The sequence below is a fragment of the Manacus vitellinus genome, unplaced genomic scaffold (genome assembly GCF_001715985.3).
Source record: "Manacus vitellinus isolate BGI_N305 unplaced genomic scaffold, ASM171598v3 scaffold_14_pilon, whole genome shotgun sequence".
Classification (NCBI taxonomy): Eukaryota; Metazoa; Chordata; class Aves; order Passeriformes; family Pipridae; genus Manacus; species Manacus vitellinus.
Genome location: NW_021939063.1, coordinates 10,306,879 through 10,329,125, shown reverse-complemented (window position 1 = coordinate 10,329,125; position 22,247 = coordinate 10,306,879). Strand labels below are relative to the sequence as shown.

Below are 22,247 nucleotides of genomic sequence, written 5' to 3'. Positions count from 1 at the left end.
GAAATGAAGCAAAAACTAACAAAGACTGCAGCAGTATTTGTTTGGAGGGTGCACGATCATTTGAAAAGGTGACTGTAAATCATAAAAGGCTTCTTAGATGATGTCGTGTGTCTGACATAGTTTTAAGACCAGTGTATTATCCAAAGCAATCTTGAAATCATGACTCTTTGCAGTAAATAATAGGCAATTCCACAACTCCATGATATGTATACCATCTGTAAATACACCTGTTTGCCTTGGAAATAAATGGAAGAGTCTGAAGATCTTGCCTCTCATCTGTGCCCAGGATAAAATGAATGAGAAAGTCTCCATCTTGTTTCTAGAGGGCAGGCATCTGTACCCCAGATGGGTATTAATTAGCACAGAAATTCTGTGATTTGTTAAGCTACTGTAGTTCTACAGGTCCTACAGCTGTTGTCAGATCCTTGTGACATCAAGTGGTCACTAACTTTGAGTTACATAATTCTCTAAAAGCAAACAAAAGGCAAAAAAGGCGCACTTTATAGGTATTTTAAAAAATGCTAAGTCAGCAGTAGTAAGGCCTAAATAAAAGCATAGGTCTTGTGATCCCTATCTGGCATGAAGTCTTGCTCTTATCTGTGCTCCCAGTCTGAAGAAAGCAAGCTCATCTGTCTGGATACAGCCATGTGCTGCAAACACCTGCTTCCCATCCATGTCGTGTCCTAACCAATTCTTCTGTTTTATGTGTCCCCCAGCTATGACAGTGAGCCATTCTTTAACATCCCCATTGGGGGACGAATCCCTGACCTTGTCCAAACACCAACAAATGAGAGCGAAGAGGAGTGGAAATGGAACGACCACGAGCAGGGATTTTCTGCACTGAGGCACCCAGGTACAGCCCAGAGTCTGGGAACATTTACTGACTTCACTCAGTGCCAGTTCCTTCTCCATCCTGACTCAAACCCACCCACTCATCTCCAGCTTGTCTGTCCCCCATCTGCTGGCAACCCACACTAATCTGAGTTTGTAGGCTATCATCACACTTGCATTGTTATTTTCCAAACTAACTGTAGGACCCGAGTTTGGTTTTAGAAACCAGTAAGTCATGACTAAGATTGTGTGGAAAAAATACTCTCCTTTTGTTGTCACAATTATAGTCATAATGCTTGGGATTTTACACAGCTGCTTCTCAAGCATTTGGTTCCTGATCAGAATTTCAAATGCTCTTTGTAAAAAGCTCGTGTCAGCCACCACTGAAATGCACCATCTCTAGGGTGGAACACAAGTGATTTTAAGAGTAAGATATTCCTCATGGTGCAGCAGCTCAGGAGAGAAAGTAAAGCAGACTGTATCTAGCTCATGTTACAAAGTAGGAATGAGGTGGCACCATTAATACTTGAATAGTTCTCAGTTTTGCCTGCCCTATAAAGATCAACATTTACCATCAGCAGCAGCTTGGTAAGACCCAGAAGTAACAGCACCTACTGCATGGCTTGACTCTTCTGAGACAGATATTGCCCTAATACAGAAAGGATGAGCATTTCTTAGGTCATGGGATCAGACAAAGGTATCATTGCTTACATGATTTACATCTGGATCTGATTCTTACAAATCTCTTCATCAGGATCAGTTTATTAACTTTATGATAGACCTCATGCATCTGCATTTTACCTGACAGTACTGATAAGATTTCAGAATAATTATTGTATCATATAACAAGAAACACATTTGCAAATAACTGATCTCACTCCCAAACTTTCTCTTAAGGTCCATACAGATTATGGGAGCTATAGACATCTAACTTTATAACTGAGGATCATTTGCTCTTCTTTTCTCTCTCTCTTGGCTCTTCTCCAACCTTTTGTGTTCTGGTGTTTCCCCACTAGAAAAGTGTGTGTGCAAAGAAAAGGTGCTTGGGAGCGTCGCTGACTTCTGCCAAATGAAATATGCCTATGGTAAGTGGGTAACATGCCCTCAAGGTATGATAATTTCACAGTGTTCTCTCTGTGCATGTTGTTAGCCAATAGTTATGAAAAACAACAGGATTGGTTAAGTCATGATATGAGAGGTAGGATTTCTTCTGCCTTTTTCGTCTAGTGAGGTGTCCAACTTCTGATCAGAACTGAAAAGCATTTTTCATGCAAGGCTCCATGGTGTCTCCTTCCCAGCTGTCAGCTTCCCTCTAAGGCAGGAGAGGTGCTCAGTGGAACAATTGTCCTCTACATCAAGAACAGATGATAAAAATCTCACATCTAAACTGCCATTGTTTTTGCACTCATTATGCAGCTTCAAATGGCCATGCTCATTTACCAAGAATGTACTTAATACTGTTGTTTATGAGCACCTGGTTCATGCCATCACAAGAAGCAAGAAAGGAAAGCTCTGGGATCCAAAGGTGTTATGTGCTTGTGCCATGACACAACAAAGTATGATTGTGGGGCTGATCTAGATGGGGCTGCCCTGCCAAAAAGTCATGGGATCCTATTAAATTAAAAGGAACAGAAATTTGTCACGGCAACCAGATGTTGGACCACAAAACAAAAATGCCTTTTCTGGTTTGTTGTGCAATCATGGAATTTTAGCCATGTGACATGCCTGCAGTCTGATGGGAAACTTCCTGACTTCCTTCCTGGAGAGGAGGCAGTCCCTTCTCACAGGACAAAATTTTTGAGAGGCCAGTGTTAAAGCTCAACAAGTTTTCAAACTGGAAAATATAATCAGTGCACTTAAAACCAGACCCAGCTGCTGACCTGGGTTTTTCACCCTTCCTTGTGTATACATACAAGTGCTTTCCTATGATTTCCAAGTGTTTGACATCAGCCCATTAAAAATAGTTTCTAAATAACATGGTGAAAGGAGGAGTTATCTACTTCAAAAGAAAAATCTAGTTTTCCTTCTCCAAATTTATCTATAAGAACCCCAAGTGAAATGTGGTACAACTCAGAAATGTGGTATAACTGCAGTTTTGGGTTGGTTTTTTTTTCCATGTCTTCTTTCAAGGTGTTAAAATTCGAACTTTTAGCAGAATAAACCAAAATTTAAGTCATTGTTGATCTCTCTCTGGACAGTGATAAAAGCAAGAATCCTCTCTGCTCATGACAAAGGGACCCATGCAGAAGTTGTTGTGAAAGTGAAGAAGGTCCTGAAATCCGGCAAAGTGAAAATTGCTCGAAGTAACAGAAGCATTTACCCAGAATCCTGGACCAACAGGGGCTGCACGTGTCCCATTCTCAATCCTGGTAAGGATGAAATGCTCACCAGGTGCTTTTTTTCCCCTGTAAACAGTGGTGACAATTCCTTATGAACATCAGACCATCTGCTTTTTTTTCTTTTAAATTAGGTACTGACTACCTTATAGCAGGCCAGGAGGACTCTAGGACTGGCAAACTCCTTGTAAACATGAACAGCCTGGTGAAGCCCTGGAAGGCCCATTTGGGAAAACAAGTATCAGATATTCTTCGAACTGGGTGCAAATAATTTCTGCTTCAGAAGTTACAGCGCTGGACTTTGCCCTTTAGTAACACTGCAGTGAAAGGTGTAGTTAGTTCATGTGTTTTCCACTCAACATGCTCCTAGCTGAAGTGATGAAAGCAGACTTGCCATCCCTTCTCCTTTCATATGCTTAGACAGGAAACTCAGGACATGACCACTTTTTTCAAAAAGTGCACAGCCTTATAATACAAAATTATTTAGTGCATCACGCATAGGTTACAAGTCAGTTCTTAACTTGAGCCTGATTCCACCCAGAGAATCATTTTACAAGGCAAAACTAAAGATGTGGATTAGTGTTTCCATACTTCAGATCAGTCTGACATTAATATGCGTAAACTGCTTACATAATGCATTCATTACTGGGATGTAGTTTTCTTTATAAGTGACCACTAAAAGGCAGCAATTTCTTTAAGCTTTACAAGTGGCATAATACTAAACAAGAATATCAAATAAACATATTTAAAAGAGCTCAGACTGATTTAACATCAGGCTGCAATTATGCCAATATAACAGGTTGCTTTCTAGAAGACAGTATTATCCCTTTGCTGAACAGAAACAAACATGATTTATCTTGGGACAACGTCCTTTACAGATGTGTATTTGCTATCACCAATGCTTAGTGCTGAGCTCTGCTGCAGAAACCACCTGGGTTCAAACTCTATTCCAAATCCAGCTCTTTGCTGTAGTACATTAGTCGGTAACACCACAAAGGTTTCACAGCAATTACCACAAAAAAAAGCCTCAATACTAGGAAGAAGTCAAAACACGTGAGGAACTAGCAGCTGCTCTAATGTTGAGATTGTAACACCACAAAAGTTACAAAGCAGGAGGTAAATGGATTGGCTGGTCCATGTATTAAATGAGGTAGATACAGTTCTGTGAGAACAACCTGCCTATTCCAACTGTGCTCAAGACCACTGGCCTTTGATTGCACTTGGGGCTTTCACTGCACTTCATTTCTCTTGGTCACACTTCAGGCTAAGATACTGAAGTTGTGCTTCCTTCCCATTGTGCCTGAGGATTATTTCTCCCTCCACGGAAGTACAGGAGTGGTAACATCTGCACTCCAGGTAAAATTAGTTCTGTTCTGCAAAAGTATTCTTTCTAAACCAATTTCACCCTACCCTATAGTAATCAAGAGGTAGCTACTTAAATCCTTCCCTAACACAATATTTTGAGGAAATTGTAGTTTAAAGACCTGTGTCCCCTGTTGAAGGACCCACAATGAAGTTTAAGGATTAAATGGAGCTGGTTGGAGCACGCTCTCTTCAAGCAAAGCAGAAATTACAATGAATCAATCTGTATTCTTTCAGGGGAGTTACAGAGAAAAAGCAAGCCCACATGCTACTTTTGCATATTTCAATCCCATGGCTATAATTTTTAATCCTCCTAGGTAAGAGAAGATATGTTAATTTAGCACTGTCTGGCACATAGAGTATCTAGAAAACCCCAATACTAATGAAGAAAAATGGAAGTCCCAGCCTACAACTTAGACCATCAGTTTGTTCTCCTTATTACTTGGAACCTGAAAAAAGAGCTTCTTTCATTCTCTTTATTGCTGGTTTTGGAAATGGATTATAAGCAGATATTTACAAAAGAAAAGCCCTACTTTCTTCCCCAACAGTGTATAAACAGTGTTTCTTCCTCCTTCCTTTTCAGGAAATTTCCCCTCCTCCATTGCTTTCCTTCTTTCACTTCATTATTTATTAGTTGTTACCTAAAGTGGTATCCAGCAGTGTGGCATCTCCAACAAGCCATTTAATTAATGCAATAAAACACTTTTTAACCAAGGAACGTGGCAGAATTTGAAATGTCAGTTTACTGAAATTAGCACAGCAACTGCTTTCTTTCCTGCCTCCAGAAATTGTCTCATAACAAAAAGACTGACTAGTTCTCTTTAAAATATCAATAAAGACATGAACACGAATTTTACAGTCTGTTCTCAAAGGGCCTCTCAAAATAAATGAAATTCAAGTGTGTTTAGAACTAAACTAAGGAATGTTCTTTTCAACAGAGGCCATGCAGGGGATCTTATTTAATGATGATGAGGATATCCCATGTTGCAAACTCTTCTATTCCACTTTTTTTGCCAGACTGGTGATTTTGTGGGGAGGGTAAACATCTGCACAGTTCCTCTCTGTGGATGAAAGTTATTTTCTGACATGGTCATTTACAAGCATTACTAGCTGCTGCTAGTAGAAATACTAACTGGAACAAGAATATTGATACCCTGGTGTGTTCTCTCAGGGCCTAGGATAACACAGTGATTAATGATTACTTAGTAGTCATTAATCACTGTTTGCATTTGCATGCAAACAAGATAGTCATCAATATATCCTATATTTCAGATATCTCAAAAGTAGGCAATATGTACACACTTTTCTCTAAAGCTGACTGCAAGTTGACTTTTTTATTGCCATCGCTACTTCTGCTAATCAGGCACCTCTGAGTTCACAGAGAAGAAAAATAAAAGAACAAAGTTTCAACTCACACAGAGCTATTATGTGCAATCTTTGTTCTGCAGAGCTACAGTCCAGGGAGCCTGCCTGAAAATAAGAATCTAAATAGAAATGAACCACACAGATCAAATTATAACAGCTAATGATTACAGAAGAGATGAGAAAGTTTAAATTGATCACTATTAGACGTTGGAAAGGAAAAAAGTTACTTTCTGGTGTACTAGTATGTGAAGTGAAATGAAATGAGCATAAAACAGTTCAAGATGGCAACTATCCTCCTGTAGAAGCTGTTATGTATTTCTCAGAACAAGCCAGCAGGTCATACATGGTAAATTAAAAGAACTACCATAGAAGGCATGGTATCCCTGTATCAAAAAAGATTGGATCTGTGTACACCATCCTTGTGATCCTCCCTGTGACTTTGTGTCTTAGGTGGCACAGCAATACAAAGAATACTAGTGTGGGAAAAAGGATGAATTTGGCCAGTACAAAGTGGCTGGGAAGCTTCTTTTCAAATGTGTGAAGTGGAGCCTGTCTTTAAGGAGGCCATATGAACCCCCTACAGCACCCTAACAGACAAGGTGGCTCACAAGTATAGCAACCACACACCAAAAAGCAGCAATGATCTGTCATTTGGAAATCTTGCGGAAGGATGAAATAAAAGCCTTTACTCACAAGACGAGGAGTCTGGAAAACTGAGGAAAATTTCTTAAAAGGGCAGGTGATAGTTTGAAGCAGCAGGACATGTAGCTGTTCAGAAAGCAGCAAACTCAGGATTGTGGAGGTCAGTGCAGCTCTTGGTAACAGCTGTGCAGCACATGTATCCATGAATACGTGATCCTTCTGGCAATGTGGATCCTTGAAGCATCAAAGTAGTTCATTAAATGCTCATTGTGAGTGCTGAGCCCTAACTCCAACATACTGACATATTGCTAATAATGCTTCTCCAGCTTCTGCTCTGGGCAAGCAGCAAAGAAGGAGAATGTACCTATGCACAACCTTTGTGTACTGCTCTTCTGAGAGGGACTCACTGCTATAAAGAGTAAGTTTTCTCTGTAGCATTTAGCATGTCTCATAATTTTTTTTCATGCTGCCTGATGTAAGCTTCTTTTTAATTGATATAATTCACATGATGTGCTCCCTCAAGTCCCCCAGACCTGGAAAAGTTAGTGTGTTCCTTGTTATGTGTTGTAGCACTTTTTATTTTTTAATTAAAACTTCCAATTAAAAATATTCAGATACTTAAACTGATGTGAGGTTTGGGATCTATTTTTAAAATTTTAAACCATGCAATCCTCAAACCACATGCACATTAATTCAAGTTAATAAACCACAAATACTCCAAACATCAGGGTCTTGCTTTGATAAGAGTTAGCAGTGTCAGGCAAATGGAGAAAAGCATTTCTCTAATAAGGCAACCATAATACATTAGTTTTCCCCTGACCACATTACCAAAAAGCATGTATTTGCTATGAAAATGTGCACAGATGAAAAACACAAAACAAGTACAATTAATTCTTCTAAATGGCATGTTAATAACTATTCCAACCCCAAACCTGCAAAATCTTACATGTAGGTATTGCAGGTGCTTAACTCCCATCAGAAATACACTCATGAAATTTTGCTGGTCTGAGATTTAATGAGGGCTACAAAAATATTTAACAGGTCCTAAAGCTGATCCTTCACAGAGCTGATTCGTGGGATGCAAGGCATGAAAACAGAAATGCATGACAGGTAGGTGGAACACACCCCACCTATAAATGTTCAGGATTTAGGCAGACAGAAGTCTACTCGTGATGGTCTCCACACCTAAAATCAAGCCAGTACATTACTGAGACTTACCTTTGCAACTCTGCATTATAGCTGCACGTCCCCTTTACACAGGTGCAAACTCTGCAAATTCTCACCTTAGCTCTGAAGTTCTATTGCGAAAACTCTACAGTGAGTCTTCACTCTTCACACACTAATGACACAATAAATATTGCCACTGTTCTTTTGTCTTGTGGCTGAGCGATGAGAAACATTCTGATGCACCCCTTTCATGTGCACAGGTCTGAGTTGTCAAAGAGAATTCCAATCCAGGAGTCTGTTCCTGTATACTGGCACTAGATAGCAGCTTTATGTCAGGTGTAGAGCTTTCATGGTCAGTAAGGTGGGACAATGTACAACACACATTCTGGTAGCCCAGATTCTCTGGCTCTTGGCTCTTCTGCATTTGAAAAATCCTGAGTCTAGCTCTGAAAATATTAACTCCAATTCTTCTGTACCATGGCCTTTATGAGAAAAATAACAAACACTGAGGATATTTCATTAATTAGCTGTGCAGGTAACGCTCATAATAACATCTGTACACACTCCCAATATAAAATATAATGGTTATCAACTGGACTAATTCTAAATCAGCTGCTTCACACATAGCATGGGAAATGCTAACAAGCATGGGATCTGACTACAAAATTCTGTCAACCTTTGCTTGTTCCATGCAGGGCCAAATTGGACAACTAGATCCAACCTAGTCCATTAGTTTAGGTTCTTTAGGAGAGTGCAAGAAGAATGAAGAGATGGCCCCTTGAGCCAGGTAAGGGAACAGAGCCAATACCTGTAAGAAGGAATGTGATGGGCTGTAGGGGAAAAGGAAGCAATACAGTATTTGGGGATGCATGAGAAGGGGACAAAACAAAGCAAAAAGAGCAGTGTGGAGGCAGGAACACTCACAACAGTAAGAAAAAGGTCAGGAACTACAGATGTAGAAATCAAACACCCCTCTCCCATACAGCATCCTACGAAGGGAATGAGTGCAGTGTGAGGGGATGCTTTCACTTTCTTAGGAAGTGTAAGGAACTTGTAATGTTCAGAAACAAACAAATAACTGAACCTGTCACCAGATCTGGTACAACAAATCCTGTGTCCGTGCACCCTTCACATCAGTATTGCATCATCTGGGCTAATCTGCACTGTGCCATCACCACAAATCCTCCTGTGCTCTTTGTTTTGGCTGTAGTAGGGCCTTCCTGAGCTGTCAGCTCACAGATCATCAATACCAATTGGTAATAAGCCATTTGTAGAAACAAATACATAGGTGTGAAATTCATTGCTTCAATGTAACTTCTCCACTCTTCCTCTGCTGGGTGGGTCTTCTCTGAAGTTCCAGTATCACTAACAAAACATCAGCTCCAGAGGGGTTAAGAGCAGTTGAAAAACAACTGCAAAAAGTTCAACAAAATAAAATCATGTACAATGAAGAGAGCTGACTGAGAATAAATGACAAACTGTTGGTAGCTTCTCTACTCTGTCCCACATTAACACTGCTAGAACCTTAATGAGTTAAAACAAGAGTCTAAGAAGCATATATAATCCTTTTTTTACTTCCCTAAGAATGGGAAAGTAGGTTCATTGACGTGTGATCAGATAAGTGCCTCAGATGAACAGGAGACATCGCTGTCAGGTTTAACAAGGGCATTCTCAGTCAGAACTGCATAGGATATAGATCTTGTTTCCAACATAGCCCTGCCAGATCCCCAGATCTAATGATCCTTAGAATGAACTGCAAGATAAACGTCTCCCTCTAGCCACCACTGCGTTCATCATTCCTGTTGCAGGGAGGAAGGAAAAAAAAGGTTATTTTCGCATCTGAAGCAAGTTTGTATCTCTAGGAAAGTTACTACATACAAGCTCAAGTCAGGTCTCTGAAATCTACTTAGGTTGTACTGCACAGAATAGCAGAACAAATTAATTAGTAACTTCTAATTCTGAAAATGCAATTTAATCTAATTTTAACTCATTTTCAGTACTTGTTTATATTTTAGAGTACATTTTATGTTAAAAGAATCACCTAGAAGAGATGAGTTTTAGAGGCAATCATTATATGCATCAGGAGATGTGATACATGCACCACTGATTTAAGTTTAAGTGGATTGCAGGTACAAGCCCATCCTTACAAACAAATTATCACAAATGATATATGAATTTGTGGCCTGCATCAAGCAGGGAATTCCAGCCAGCAGACAACAGTCCTACCCAGCCTCCAAAACCACAGCTTGCTTCACCACTGCACCAGAATGACAATGGTGTGCAAAAACTGAAGAATGGTTAAAACTGAAAAACTGAACTATTACATAGCAATATGGCAGTACATCTAGAAGTGCTTAATGTATTATTAACAGATCCTTTTAGCTAAACTTTAATAGATGTTTAACCACATTCAGCACATCAGCTTTTATAGGACAGATCAAATAAAAGGCACAGAATTAAATAAAGAGCAATTCTTTCCTAATGAAGCTTCCCTTCTCCCCCTGCAATGACTACTTTTGACTTGACACAGTAGCATCCATGACTTGACAACAGTACCTGATAACACCACGTATAAAATTATTACAAAACAACTCCACCAACACAATTGCTCAAAAACATTTGAATCTACTACTCTCTCTCCAAGAATCAGTAGCTCAGTGATGGCAGACAGAGAACCAAGACATTATTAATCCAATATATAAATATGAAATAAGAAACATGTTAGAACAAGACTGCAATATGCAGCTCTAAGTTCTGTTATCCACAAAATAAAAATGTAACTTTTTATCATCTGCTTATTTCACAAGTTTGTCACATGTTGCCAAGGATCATTTTATCATCTTTATTATATATTAAAATAACCACTGGTTGATTTGAGCATGCAATTATAAGAGGAAAATCAAGCAAATAAAGCAATGCTGGGAAACAGGAACAGGAGTTACATTATCTATACACTGACAACTGCATTAGTTTACATACTAAAAAAAAAAATTCAACAAAGAACTCTTTAGGATTAGAGCTATAACTTCCTTTCTCAAAACACTTTAAACACATTACATAGTGTTTTCAGTTTCTGATGTAAGGCCCTCACACATCTCACATTTGTACTGGATGTAGCACAACAGGTTACCAAGCCACAGCAGTCAAAAAAAAAGCAAATCCATCCTAAATAAATACACCTTCGAACATGTCAGATTTTATGCTGCAGTTCCTTCTGTCAATTTTAGGTTCAAGTCCCTACTTACTGTAGTCCAGGATTCTTGCATTTTACATTTTGTACACAGATGCTACAAACACTGTTACAGAGGATAAATCCAAACCCTGTGGAAAACAGAGGCAACGTGGGAAAGAAAAGCACAGCAAAAAAAGAAAGAGGAGGTAACCCATTGTTAGAACAGAGCACCCCTTCACAAACAGCTCTTGCTTCCTCACAAAGAATGCACTGGATTTCCATTTGAACAACCAAAAGCTTGGGTGCATGTGATTTTTTTTTTATTTGGTGCCCAGTGTTTATCTACTGCCTAAGATTCCATTTTCCTGGTCCAACTCCCTAAGTGCCAAAGTTTATCTCTGCTGCTTTTGTGCCTATTTACTCAGGTTAACTTGGCATTTGGCTTCCTACGCCTGAGAGAGTCACACTGAGAAGTTCTGTGACACTTTGTTTCTTTGAAAAGCAAAGAGATGCCAAGAGTACCTGCTATCTCTGCCCTCAGAACTGAGTATTTGTCAGCTGCTCAACTGCCCACAATTTTTTTGGAAGATCCAACAGCTGCAATACAAACAGCTCAAACACACTGTAAAACTTAACAGAAATTCCCCTCGAATATTCAGAAACATCAACAGTAGCACCAAAATAACTTATGCAAAGAAGATACCAAAAAGCTGTATGGAAGTACTGTTGCTGAGCACTTCAGACTGCTGCCCACAGAGACAGGCAAGTGTTTAAACACTGCTGGACTGACTGGGCTGCATTATTGACACTACAACTTTTTATGCTTTGGCTGAGGTAACCAACACGTAAGGAGAGGAAAAAAAACCCAAACCAAAGCAAACAACTTTGTAATGAACAGTTGCTGAAGCCAAAGGTACAATTTCTTTCACAAAACAATTCTCACAGGCCATGTTTTGCTAGGAAAGACAAACAATGTAGTATTCCCTTATCCACAGGTATTAAACTGTAGCGAATTACTATTAAAGTATTTGTACCTTTTAAGTAATTTTCAAATATTTTAATAGCAGTTCAGATTTTGAACCTGTAGTGCTGGTTCATAATCCTGTAGTGCTGGTTCATAATCCAGTCTAATACAGCTACCGAAAATGCTTAAACGCTTTAGGTTTTTTATGCCTTCCTGACTGGGGTGAGGAGAAAAGAATGAAACAAGAATAAAAATCTGACAAGCTGGAGCAACTGATCTATACAACCCACAAACTGATTCAAAGTCCGCTTACAGCACAGAACAGTTCTCAAAAACAAACAAAACCCCCAAACCAAAAATTACAACAACCCACCCCAAAACAAAAAAACGAACAAAAAAATCCCACAAAGACACAGGAGCTTCCAATGAAGGTAAAAAGTATTTGCTTTTTAATATGCATTTAAGTCACAGTATCTATTTTGAGATCATTACACCAGGTAACAATTTATTGTATTCTCAAAGTATTTTACAAGTGCCCATCTATACATTGAAGGAGCAGGTACTGAAGAAACCCAAACCTTGTGGTTTCAGAGCAAAAATAAAGCTAGTGACCAACATTCTTTCCATTCATCTTTATCATCAGTTGCACAACACACTATTTTTAAAAATGCAAAACCCATCACAATAAGTAAATCAAATCAAAGATGTGCATTTCAACATTTTTCTGGCAGTCCTGATCTGATGCCAGTACTAAAATGCAACCATAATCTAGTTAGGACCATTTGAAATTATTTGAGAAATTCTGGATTTATGCCATTTTCAATGTCCTGTATCACTCTGGCAAAAAAAAAAACAAACAACCTAACAGCTCTTTAAGGGAAAACAATCATTTAAGGTAGTTTCTATTGATGGAACAGAATACATTCAAAAAGAGCAGCTATTGATCAGAACATACTGAAATGAAGACAGACCTGGTGTACCAGTGAAAATTTAGCTGAAAGCTATGTATTTCAAGACATTATTCAAGTCAAAACTCAAGGAAAACTTGAGGGTAAAAAAACAGCTGTTAAAGTATTAACTGTGTCTGATAGCAGGTTACACAGTACATACACACACTCATTCCTTCTGCAGTATTTATTTGCAAGGCTGTAGCTCTGAGATTTCTCCTTCGCCAATAAATTATTTACTATGATATAGTGCACAGAACGTGGTGAAACATTTCCTCACTACTCAGGAGACAGACACACTGCAAAAGTCCATGTCTCTGAACATGAGAAATGGAGACGAGAGCCTCCTTGCATCTTCATTAGCTAGACCCCTTCTCCTCTTTGGCAGCAGAGGCCTCCACAGAAGCAGCTTCCAAATCTTTGCTGGACTTCTCTTCATTTTCATCCTCTTGAGGGTAAAGATCCGGGTATTTTTGCATGCATTCCTGCATGGCACGGAATTGGTCCACACAGTCTGATCCCTTTATTTCTTCTGTGCTATAGTGGAAACAAGAAAAGGCTGACTTGAACTGTTCCCCACAGGGACCACTAGCCATTCCACCCAGACACGGGCAATTCCAATTGATATCTCCATTGGGCAATATCAATCCTGAACAAACAAGAGAGAAGAAAAGTTAAGCGCTCCTTCCAAAAATTGATTTAATTCAGTGACAGCTTCTAGGCTGCAGGTGAAGTGAAGTACTAATAATGCCACATTAGCTGTGGAGCTTTAAGCGTGGTAAACACCTTTCACTTCCCGGCCAGTCTGTTTCTCTCTCTGATCTGTATAATCCTTTAATAAGCACAAGTGAAATTAGTTCTCTATCCATCTCTGAATTAAGTCTCTCTCTAGACTACAGGCCACTGAGACTATTCTAAGGGAGCTACAAAACACATAGAAGTCAAGTCAATCCACTTGCCAGACTCTGTCAGGGGAACAACAGAAAGCATTAAAATCATGTCATACAAGTAATAAGAATTTAAATTAAGGCTAGAAATCTTTTATATCAAACTGAATGGATGAATTTTTCTTTGTTTTTAATGAACTCTGAAATACTAACCCACAATTTTCCCCCTTCAAGTTTGAACTGGAAGACCACAATTACAACAATAAAAATCAGTATATCTGTAAAATGCAGATTAAGTCACGTGCCACAGAACACAAGGAACAGAGAACAGAGCATGCCAGCCTGTCTGCTTGCCAGAAAACAAATTGCACTTTAGATCACAACTGAAGGGAGTTAAGATTTACTTAAGACTCTAAACTGGAACAGCTTCTGCTCTGGAACAGTTAAAGCCACCATAGAAATACTTCACTGATGGAATGGTAAGGTGAAGATTTAAGGGTCTAGGTTCTTTGAGATACCAACTGATTTGCACAATGAAGGTCAAGAGCAAGCCAGAGAACTTCTTTTCTCTAAGTTTTAGAAATTCAATATAACAGAGTTGGTCATGGGGGCTTCTAGAGTCTTTAAAAGATTTCTTTAAGGCAATACATCTCCATTTTCTTTCTCTGTCTTGTATGAACACACATGCAGGTATGTTCATCTATGAAGAACAAGAGCAATACTGTGCTATCATCCAAGCTGGTTTCTTCTCCATTTGAACAGTTTGCTCTCCTCCTCTTTAGCAGACTTTCCTAACTTCATCTCCAGGTTGAGTTTCTGTAGAAGCAGACAGCATGTGCATAAACCTGAAGTTTAAGCACTTTCCCTACAGAAGGGGGTATTAAAATACCACTGGCAGAGCATTAATTCTGATTCAAACATGAAATTATATTTAGGGCCTGATAAAACTTAATGTTAACTAAAATACTGCCATGGAATGCAAGAAACCAATTTATTGTCTTTGTCCTGTGGGATCATGAAGTTCCAGTTTTTCTCCCAGGTGTAACTCCTTGGACACCAGGCTGCAATATCATGAATCTTAGACTGGTACAGCAAAAGCAGCTCAATCATTTATTGCTACATTAGAAGGAATATTTTACTCTAATTTGCAATGGATCAATGATGTGCTTTAACTCAGCCAATGCAGTTCAGCAGAAAATTACACTGAGTCAGTCAAATCTCGGTGTTGCTCAGCCTTGTTTTTCATTACAGAAAGTAAAAACCTCCTTAGCGTGACTTAGTCAACTACAGTAATATTCACATTTTTTTCAGAGATCACGCTTTATTTGGCAAGAGAGTTTTGTAAAGTATCTCTGATAATCACTTTACTGAGAAGATAAAACCTAGCCCAGTGCATCAGGGCATCTCTAGCTGCCTGGATGAAAAGCAGCACTTCTGAGACAAGAAAATGGGTGGCTGGTGCCAGATTCCTCATTGCCAAAGACTACATAAAGCAGAAAGAAGTTAATCATACAGTACAACTTGCTTTGATAACTAGATTTTGAAGTCTTATATGCCTCCCTGCTAACATCAACCAGTCATTTTAAAGTAATTTTTATAATACTTTGAAAAGAAAAAAATACACGAAGTTTTGAAATGTTCCTGAAGACACCACAGCAATAAAATTACTGTAATATAATTCTCTTAAAATAGATTTCTCCTTTTAGAACCAGAACTGCCTCGTAAGCATGCAAATTTTAACAATATAAGAGTTATCCCATAAACAATACATCCTATGATATCACAAGAGCATTGACTTGCACCTATTTGGCCACTGAAATAGCATCAGTTTCAGATGTTTTATGCACAGAAATCATGCTTTAAAAAAACCCAAGCAAAAATACAGATGAATAAGGCAAGCATTTCCTCACTGACAATCACAGCAGAGTTCACACGTCAATGAGTAAGTGTATCAGCCAGCTTAGAGCACAATTAAATCGGAAACAGATTTCAGCCGCCGCTCTCCCTGAATCACAAGCCTGCAATAGACAGGATTATTATTTTAAAGTAAAACCGAATTAAAATTTGTTTCAAATACAACCTGAACCTCACTGATTCAGTGGGTTGTAATCTACTTGAGCCTGCACTTGGGGAAGAAAATACAAGGCTGTTTACATCACAGCAGATCCAGGTTTGTGTTAACAATCGATTGCTGACATCACATAATCTAATCCCTCATGGCTCACGGAATCTCTTAATATCATGGATGGAGGCAGGCCCATCTGCATCTTTGTCAACACTTGTCTTTGGACTTGCTGTAATTAAGTCCCACTGTTGTTCTGAGAAAAGTTTCTTTCCTGTTATGTGACAAACATTTCAGTAACAAGTCTATCTGCCAGTGATTCACAGTATAAGATGACAGACACATGGGAAGCAGGAATGAAAGGGACACCACCAGTCACAAAAACAGTCCGGTACATCTGATCACTCATCAAGTTATTTCTTAAAAGAAATAACTTCATCACTCCTCTGTAGAAACCACATTAAAACTGTCTCTAAAATAAGATGACAGGAACAAGCCTGGAAAAACAGAAGGGAAAGAGCAGCAACAATCTGTGTCTGAGGTCCAATTCCACAAGTGCTTTTAGCCAACTTTCCCATCATAGCTGTAATGCTAATAAAAATTACTTCGCATGCATAAAACTCATCAGTGCCTTCTTCATATAAGCTTAATAAGAAATTATTCTAACTTATGGCAGCAAAGATCTCAGGAAAAACAGGGATCTTTCATGTTTAAATTCCGTCATCTGCAACACACAGGACTAGAAACGAGCTTTACAGTAAGAATGCTATTTCAAAACTGCTGCAGTGAATTCTTAATTTGTTTTCATCAGCCACAGCTGTCAAGAGGCACATACAGTGAACCGTGAGCTACACTGCAATATGACATGCTAACTTAAACTTTTGTCTGATTTGCCTGCCTTTCCTATTCACATGGCTTCTTTAATTTCAATGTTTTTGATTTAAAGCAAGTCATTAACATTTTGCTGACCAAAATCTCCTAAGCGATACAACAACAAAAAATATTGATAGAAATAAGAATACTACACAAATTTATTTTCTTCCAAGGGAAACACAACTCATGTTTTCCTGAATGATCTACTGACTCAAGCACACTGTTGAAAGACTAATGTATGTTAATATCTGGGGCATAATGAGAACTTAAAAAAAATACCAAACTACATGTTTATCTTAAATATGAAAACCCACTACAAAAACCCAAAATTTTAAACAAAATTTTCAGATGTATTAGAAAACAATGCAGATTATGGTGGATCTGTATAATGAATCTACTCTTTCCTAGGTACGACTGGTCTGTATAGCACAGCAGAAAAGATCAGAAGAGTCATTCCAGTTAATTATACAACAGAATTTGAACACTGGAAACCAAGTCTTCTATTCAAAGCAGAAGCTAAATGAGAAAAGCCTGCACATTACGTTATGTACAGCAAATCTCTTTCCAATTTTCACTTAAATAAAAGCCACGCAAGCCACAGCTGCTGCACTTCAACATATTCCAAACCATTTGGCCCCCAAGTTTCACTCCCATTAGATGCAGCTACATTCTGTGATATGTCAATTGTTTCTCTGTTCTGATCTAATGCACTGTAGCCCTCGGTCGCTCAAGTGAGTTTTCAGAGAACCTGTAAAACATGGCAGTAACTCACCACATGCTAAAAAACCCTCAACAAACTAACAAACAAAACCCAACAACAACATGCCCTCCCCAAACTTATTAACAGAATTTAAATATAGTTTAGTTTGTTATTGTGAATCCCACAGACATACATTGTCACTGTAAGGTGTCCCTGACGTAACAACCTTCTGGCTTTCTGCCTTTTCTTCTCTGCTGTGCTGCTGAGGAAGCAAGTGACCTAACATGCTATAAATGCAGGATTGCTAGGAAAAAAAACCCTCTCCTCCTCACCACAGCCTTTCCATATCCAGCAAAATACACATAAAAGGAATCGATGAGTGTGGCATTCAAACAAAAAGGAAGTGGCTGGTTTAATTTTGACTTGTTTATTACCCAAATATATGGCACAAGACTATATACTTGGGGTATATGCACAACTAGGAAAAGAGTCATTTAGGGCAGACAGGAGACAGAACAAAAAAAAAAAACCCTCTTCAGATGTACAAAGAGAATTGTTTGCTATGTTCACATTCCAAATTTTGGTAGTATGTCTGCCATTATGCTATGTCTATGATGTCCACTGGAGATAAACACCCTTTCCTTTCCTCTTAAAAGACAGTGTCAAAAACAGACGTTTAGTTATAAGGCCAATATGAATCCATGTGCTGCAGCATGAATGTACTTAGCTAAAGAGCAGGCCACTTTGTTTAGCTGTACACCACATAAAGTGACTGAACAGTAACAGTAAAATCTCCAAGGGTTTGTATGTTCTCCAGATGTGATATCTAGAAAAAGTAGCTTTGTTTTATTTTTCAAGCAGTCTCCAGTTTTCCAGAGGAAACAGAAAGCCACAGAAAAGGAATGGGGAACTTAATTCTACCATCTGATCATTAGAGGCTGTTAACTCTTCACTTAACAGACCAATACTGGATTTCAAATTTGCCTGAGACAGGAATTAAAAACTCAGATTTTGTTTCATTTCCACATGTAATACTGACAGGAACAAGTACTCCTCAAAACGAGCTCTCCTCAGACACTGTTTGCCAGCTAAGGATGAACTGCTTTAGGTGTATCATTTTTAGGTTCCATCTTCCATTTTAGTCAAGGCAGTAACAGATACAAGTGCCACAATGATTTTATTGTCTGCAGGGGTCTTTAGCCAAAATCTTTGGGGGCTGAGGCACCATTCCCATGGTGAAGGTGATGACAAACACCAAAGCATAGACTGTTTCCACCAAATAGGCAGTTTGGGTATTAGGTCCTAGCCAGCAAAGCAACCTACCTGAAAACACAAGGTAGGATTCCTGACAGATACTAAAATGCACTTTTTAAATAGCCTTCTGCAACTGAATTTCTCTCATTGTTCTCATTTGGGTCATTATAACATTGAACAGACTAATCACTGCTGATAAGCAAAACTTTTAGTTATATAGTTGACTACATTCAGTTGTAATGAGGCCAAAATAGGCAGATAAATGCAAAATCACTTCACCACAAATCTATGTAGAAAAAAAGGTATTTTAATGACTCAGGAAGACATGATTGAAATTACACTACATACTGTATCAGCTAACAGAAACCCTGTGTGCTCCAGCTGCCAAACTGTGCTTAAATGCTGCCCTCTAAAGGTCTCAGAGCCACTGGCATAACTTTCAGTTTCTAACAAAATTTCAAGAAGAGTGAAGAATTTACTTCAATCTCAGTGAAGCTGAAACCAATGAAATCACCTCACACAAAGTGAAGAGGCTAAAAGACCTGCAAACAGAGACTATTAGAAAAAAAATAATCTAAATTTGCAGATGTTCATGATAATTATTAACCTAGGGCAAGATTATATAATCATCATGATAGGAAGATTATATCATTTACCCATTAGAAACAATCTAAAATAAACTCTGTGCAACCAGACTATTATGAGTCTTGGTCTCAGAAGTATTTTGCTCTCTTAAATCTTTATTTGCAGGTTAGACCTACTTCATGTAAGACCTGAAATCTTCACTGAAAACTTCCATCTTTTCAAGGCAAGATTATTACAGTTGAAAACTCAGTAATTTGAACTTACCTGTTATGTACCATTGAAAGACATTACTACAATTATTGATTATATTGCTATGAGTATAGTACAGCACTAGCCAGACATAACTGGCCTAAAATCAGATATCCAGAGATCACCAAATTACAATTTCAGGGGTAAACAGGCAGGTGAGCAACTCACATCAATGACAGTGGTACGTAACTCATGCCAGTTTCTCTAAAAATTGTGTGGTGTCACTGAAAACAGTGAAAAAATACCATCATTTTCACTGATTCAGCTCTAACTTTGTTAATAAAAGAATAAAAGGAAAAGGTTTTTCTGGATATCCCTGGCTAATAACCAAGACTAAAAGCCATCAAGTGATTATTTGAGCAGGCCTCTGCAAAAAAATCATTACAAGTGTAGGAAAAAAAACACTGTAAAGAAAGCATGTCATTTGTGACGCCCTAACTTGGCAGTTAAAATTACCAAAAGTTTGGGTGTTTCTGTGCTGCACAACCAACTGCCCTCAGTGTCTAAAAATTAATAATTTTTACCTAATTTGTTTTCTTTTATTGGTTTTACATGTGGTGTACCACTCCTTACTTTTGTTCTTCTCCTCACTACTGACCTTGTTCTTCGTAAGGGTCATCTGGGTCATCTGCAACCAGCTCAGCACTGCTCGGTGTCTCATGGTCCTCCTTGGTCGCAAATATAATTCTGTCTTTTCCTACCACACAGGAAACAAGAAGTTCAGATAAATCTGAGACAGAACGAGAGTCATTTACAAAATGGCCACAAGGTAATGAGATATTCATCGTGATGCACTAATGTTAATGGTGACTGAATTCTGTTGTACTTAACCATCATCTTCAACTATTGGCTCAGTGGAACTCATACACACTGAAATTCTATTCTTCTAAAGTTCTAATTTTCACAGTAACCTCCTGTAATGGCTGCAGATCACAGGACAGTTCACTGAACTTTGAAATTAAAAAGCTGTTTCAAAACAAGCTCAAACTACCCTGTTACCAGGACTAACACAGACAAAGGAGTTAGACTAAAAAAAAAAGAAGAGCGAAAGAAAAAACCACACTAAATAACTGTTCAATAGGATGCTTATTAATAACAGTGCTCTTCATTAAAGACTAGTGTAATATTTTACAGTAATCATCTGAATTAAATATTGAAGAGAACCATCACAGTGCAGAACTAACTATACTGACAGGTGCTGTGAACATTCCCAAGGACAGAAACCCAAAAGAGAATACTTCCTGCTCTTGGGCCACTCTTGATTTAACCAAAAAGTTCCATTGTGGGGTGGGGAGGCTTGGCTGGAAACCTGAGTGGTTCTCTAACAACTCTGTAAAACTGTAACAGACACTCCAAGGCAGGCACAAGCAGAAAAGAACAGCTACCTGAAACTCTTCTCAGTGCCCAACTGAGTGGTCATTGAGCAGAAAAAAATAGTAAAGTCCCCAAGAATTCTCCCAATTCATAAAGTCACTACAGTGACTTGGTGTATTAGAAATTAGGATCTTCTGGCCATGTGACCTCAGCCAGCAGAGGTTCACTAACTTCCTTTACTTAGCTCAGTAACCAAACATGCATTTGAACATGTCTGAGAAACAAATACATTGAAAACCTTTTAAAAGGGAAACTATTCTGGTAACTCTGCATTGTACTCCAGCAAACTTTAAAATATGGAAGGTTAACTTATATAAATGGAATTAGAAACAAGTGAACTCTAACTCCTGTCGCTGTAATTTTGTAGGGTTGCATAAGGCAGCTTACAGATCTCGAAAAACTAAATAAAGGACACCATAAAGCATAAAAGAGGTCCAGAGGCTATGACTGCCTCACCGTGGTTTATAACCAGCATTCATTGTGCCAAAGTTTGTAACTTAAAAATGGCATTTAGAACTACAGAACGGCTTTGGTTTGGGGTTTTTTTTTTCCAGTTTGAAACTTTACATTTATCCACTTTGCATTACTTAAGAGGTCGGGGATATATACACACATACATCCATATATATATATATGGATGTATACATATATACCTATATATATATACAGAAAAATATGGATATATATCTCCCATTGTAAGAAATGGTCCAGCCTTATAAACACCACAACCCGTACAACACGATACAGACACACAAAGCTCGCGCTCTGCCCCCCCCCGTCCACCTACCGCGTTTTCCTTAAGAAGGCAAAACGCGACACCTCTGGCCATTAAGCTAAGCCAAAAGCGGTAACTTTAACCCCTGCGGGCGGGTGCCATCGCAGGACAGGGAGCCGCCCGCACTCCGCAGCAAAATCCGGTCCCTGCGGGGCTCTCCCGCCGCGCTCCGGCCCTTCCCAGCCCGCGCCCGGGGCTCGGCGCCCTCCCCGCCTCATGGCCCCGCCGCGCTTCCCGCCCTCCGCCGGGAAGGGGTCGGAGCGCCGCGCTGCCCCTTCCCCTCCGCCGCGCCTTCCCCTCACGGCGGAGCGGTCACCCCTCGGCGCCCCACCCGCCCCGGCGCCTCAGGGCGAGCCCGTCCCGGCGGAGGTGACATGGGAGCAACGCGCGCCCTTCTGCTGCGCTAGGACATGGCGGAGCCGCCGGCCTCCCCGCAGCCGCCGCGCTTGGCCCGCCGCTCCGCCGCTCCAGCACGGCCCGCACCGGGCCCGCTCGGCAGCCGCCGCTCCACGCCGCGACCTCCCGCCTCCGGAAGCGCCTTCGCTGCCGCCGCGGCCGCTGACGCACCTCCTGAGGAGGAGCTGCGGCTCCGCCAGGCCCGCCGCGCCGCACTACAGCTCCCGCCCGCCCCGCGGATAGGAGGGAGGGAGGCAGGGAGAGAGGCAGGGAGAGAGGAAAGGCCTTCCCGGCCGCGGCGGAACT

At 39.7% G+C, this 22,247-nt stretch overlaps 2 protein-coding genes across 2 annotated transcripts in view; one reads left to right on the top strand and one right to left on the bottom strand.

Moving 5' to 3' along the window:
* LOC103758974 (netrin-4) overlaps positions 1-5,385 on the top strand; it is a 45,365-nt gene extending 39,980 nt beyond the window's left edge. Inside the window, exons 7-10 of the mRNA XM_008925284.2 lie at positions 717-853; positions 1,848-1,916; positions 3,030-3,200; positions 3,302-5,385. Coding sequence (XP_008923532.1) covers positions 717-853; positions 1,848-1,916; positions 3,030-3,200; positions 3,302-3,438 — 514 coding nt within the window. The 3' untranslated portion in view covers positions 3,439-5,385. The remainder of the gene's footprint in view (positions 1-716; positions 854-1,847; positions 1,917-3,029; positions 3,201-3,301) is intronic.
* A 6,880-nt stretch (positions 5,386-12,265) lies between these two features.
* Positions 12,266-20,297, bottom strand: CHCHD4 (coiled-coil-helix-coiled-coil-helix domain containing 4). Its single transcript, XM_018068449.2, has 2 exons — positions 19,995-20,297; positions 12,266-13,435 (listed from the first exon to the last, which is right to left on the bottom strand). The coding sequence occupies exons 1-2, from the start codon at positions 20,179-20,181 to the stop codon at positions 13,146-13,148; spliced, it is 477 nt and encodes a 158-aa protein (XP_017923938.1). The 5' UTR covers positions 20,182-20,297; the 3' UTR covers positions 12,266-13,145.
* Positions 20,298-22,247: the final 1,950 nt, after the last annotated feature.

Bases quoted from the DNA above. Each gene is read 5' to 3' on its own strand.
- CHCHD4 (XM_018068449.2), bottom strand. From the start codon at position 20,181: ATGAATATCTCATTACCTTGTGGCCATTTTGTAAATGACTCTCGTTCT. The intron at 13,436-19,994 runs GTCAGTAGTGAG...TTGTTTGTTCAG, and splicing joins TGACCCTTACGAAGAACAAG to GATTGATATTGCCCAATGGA.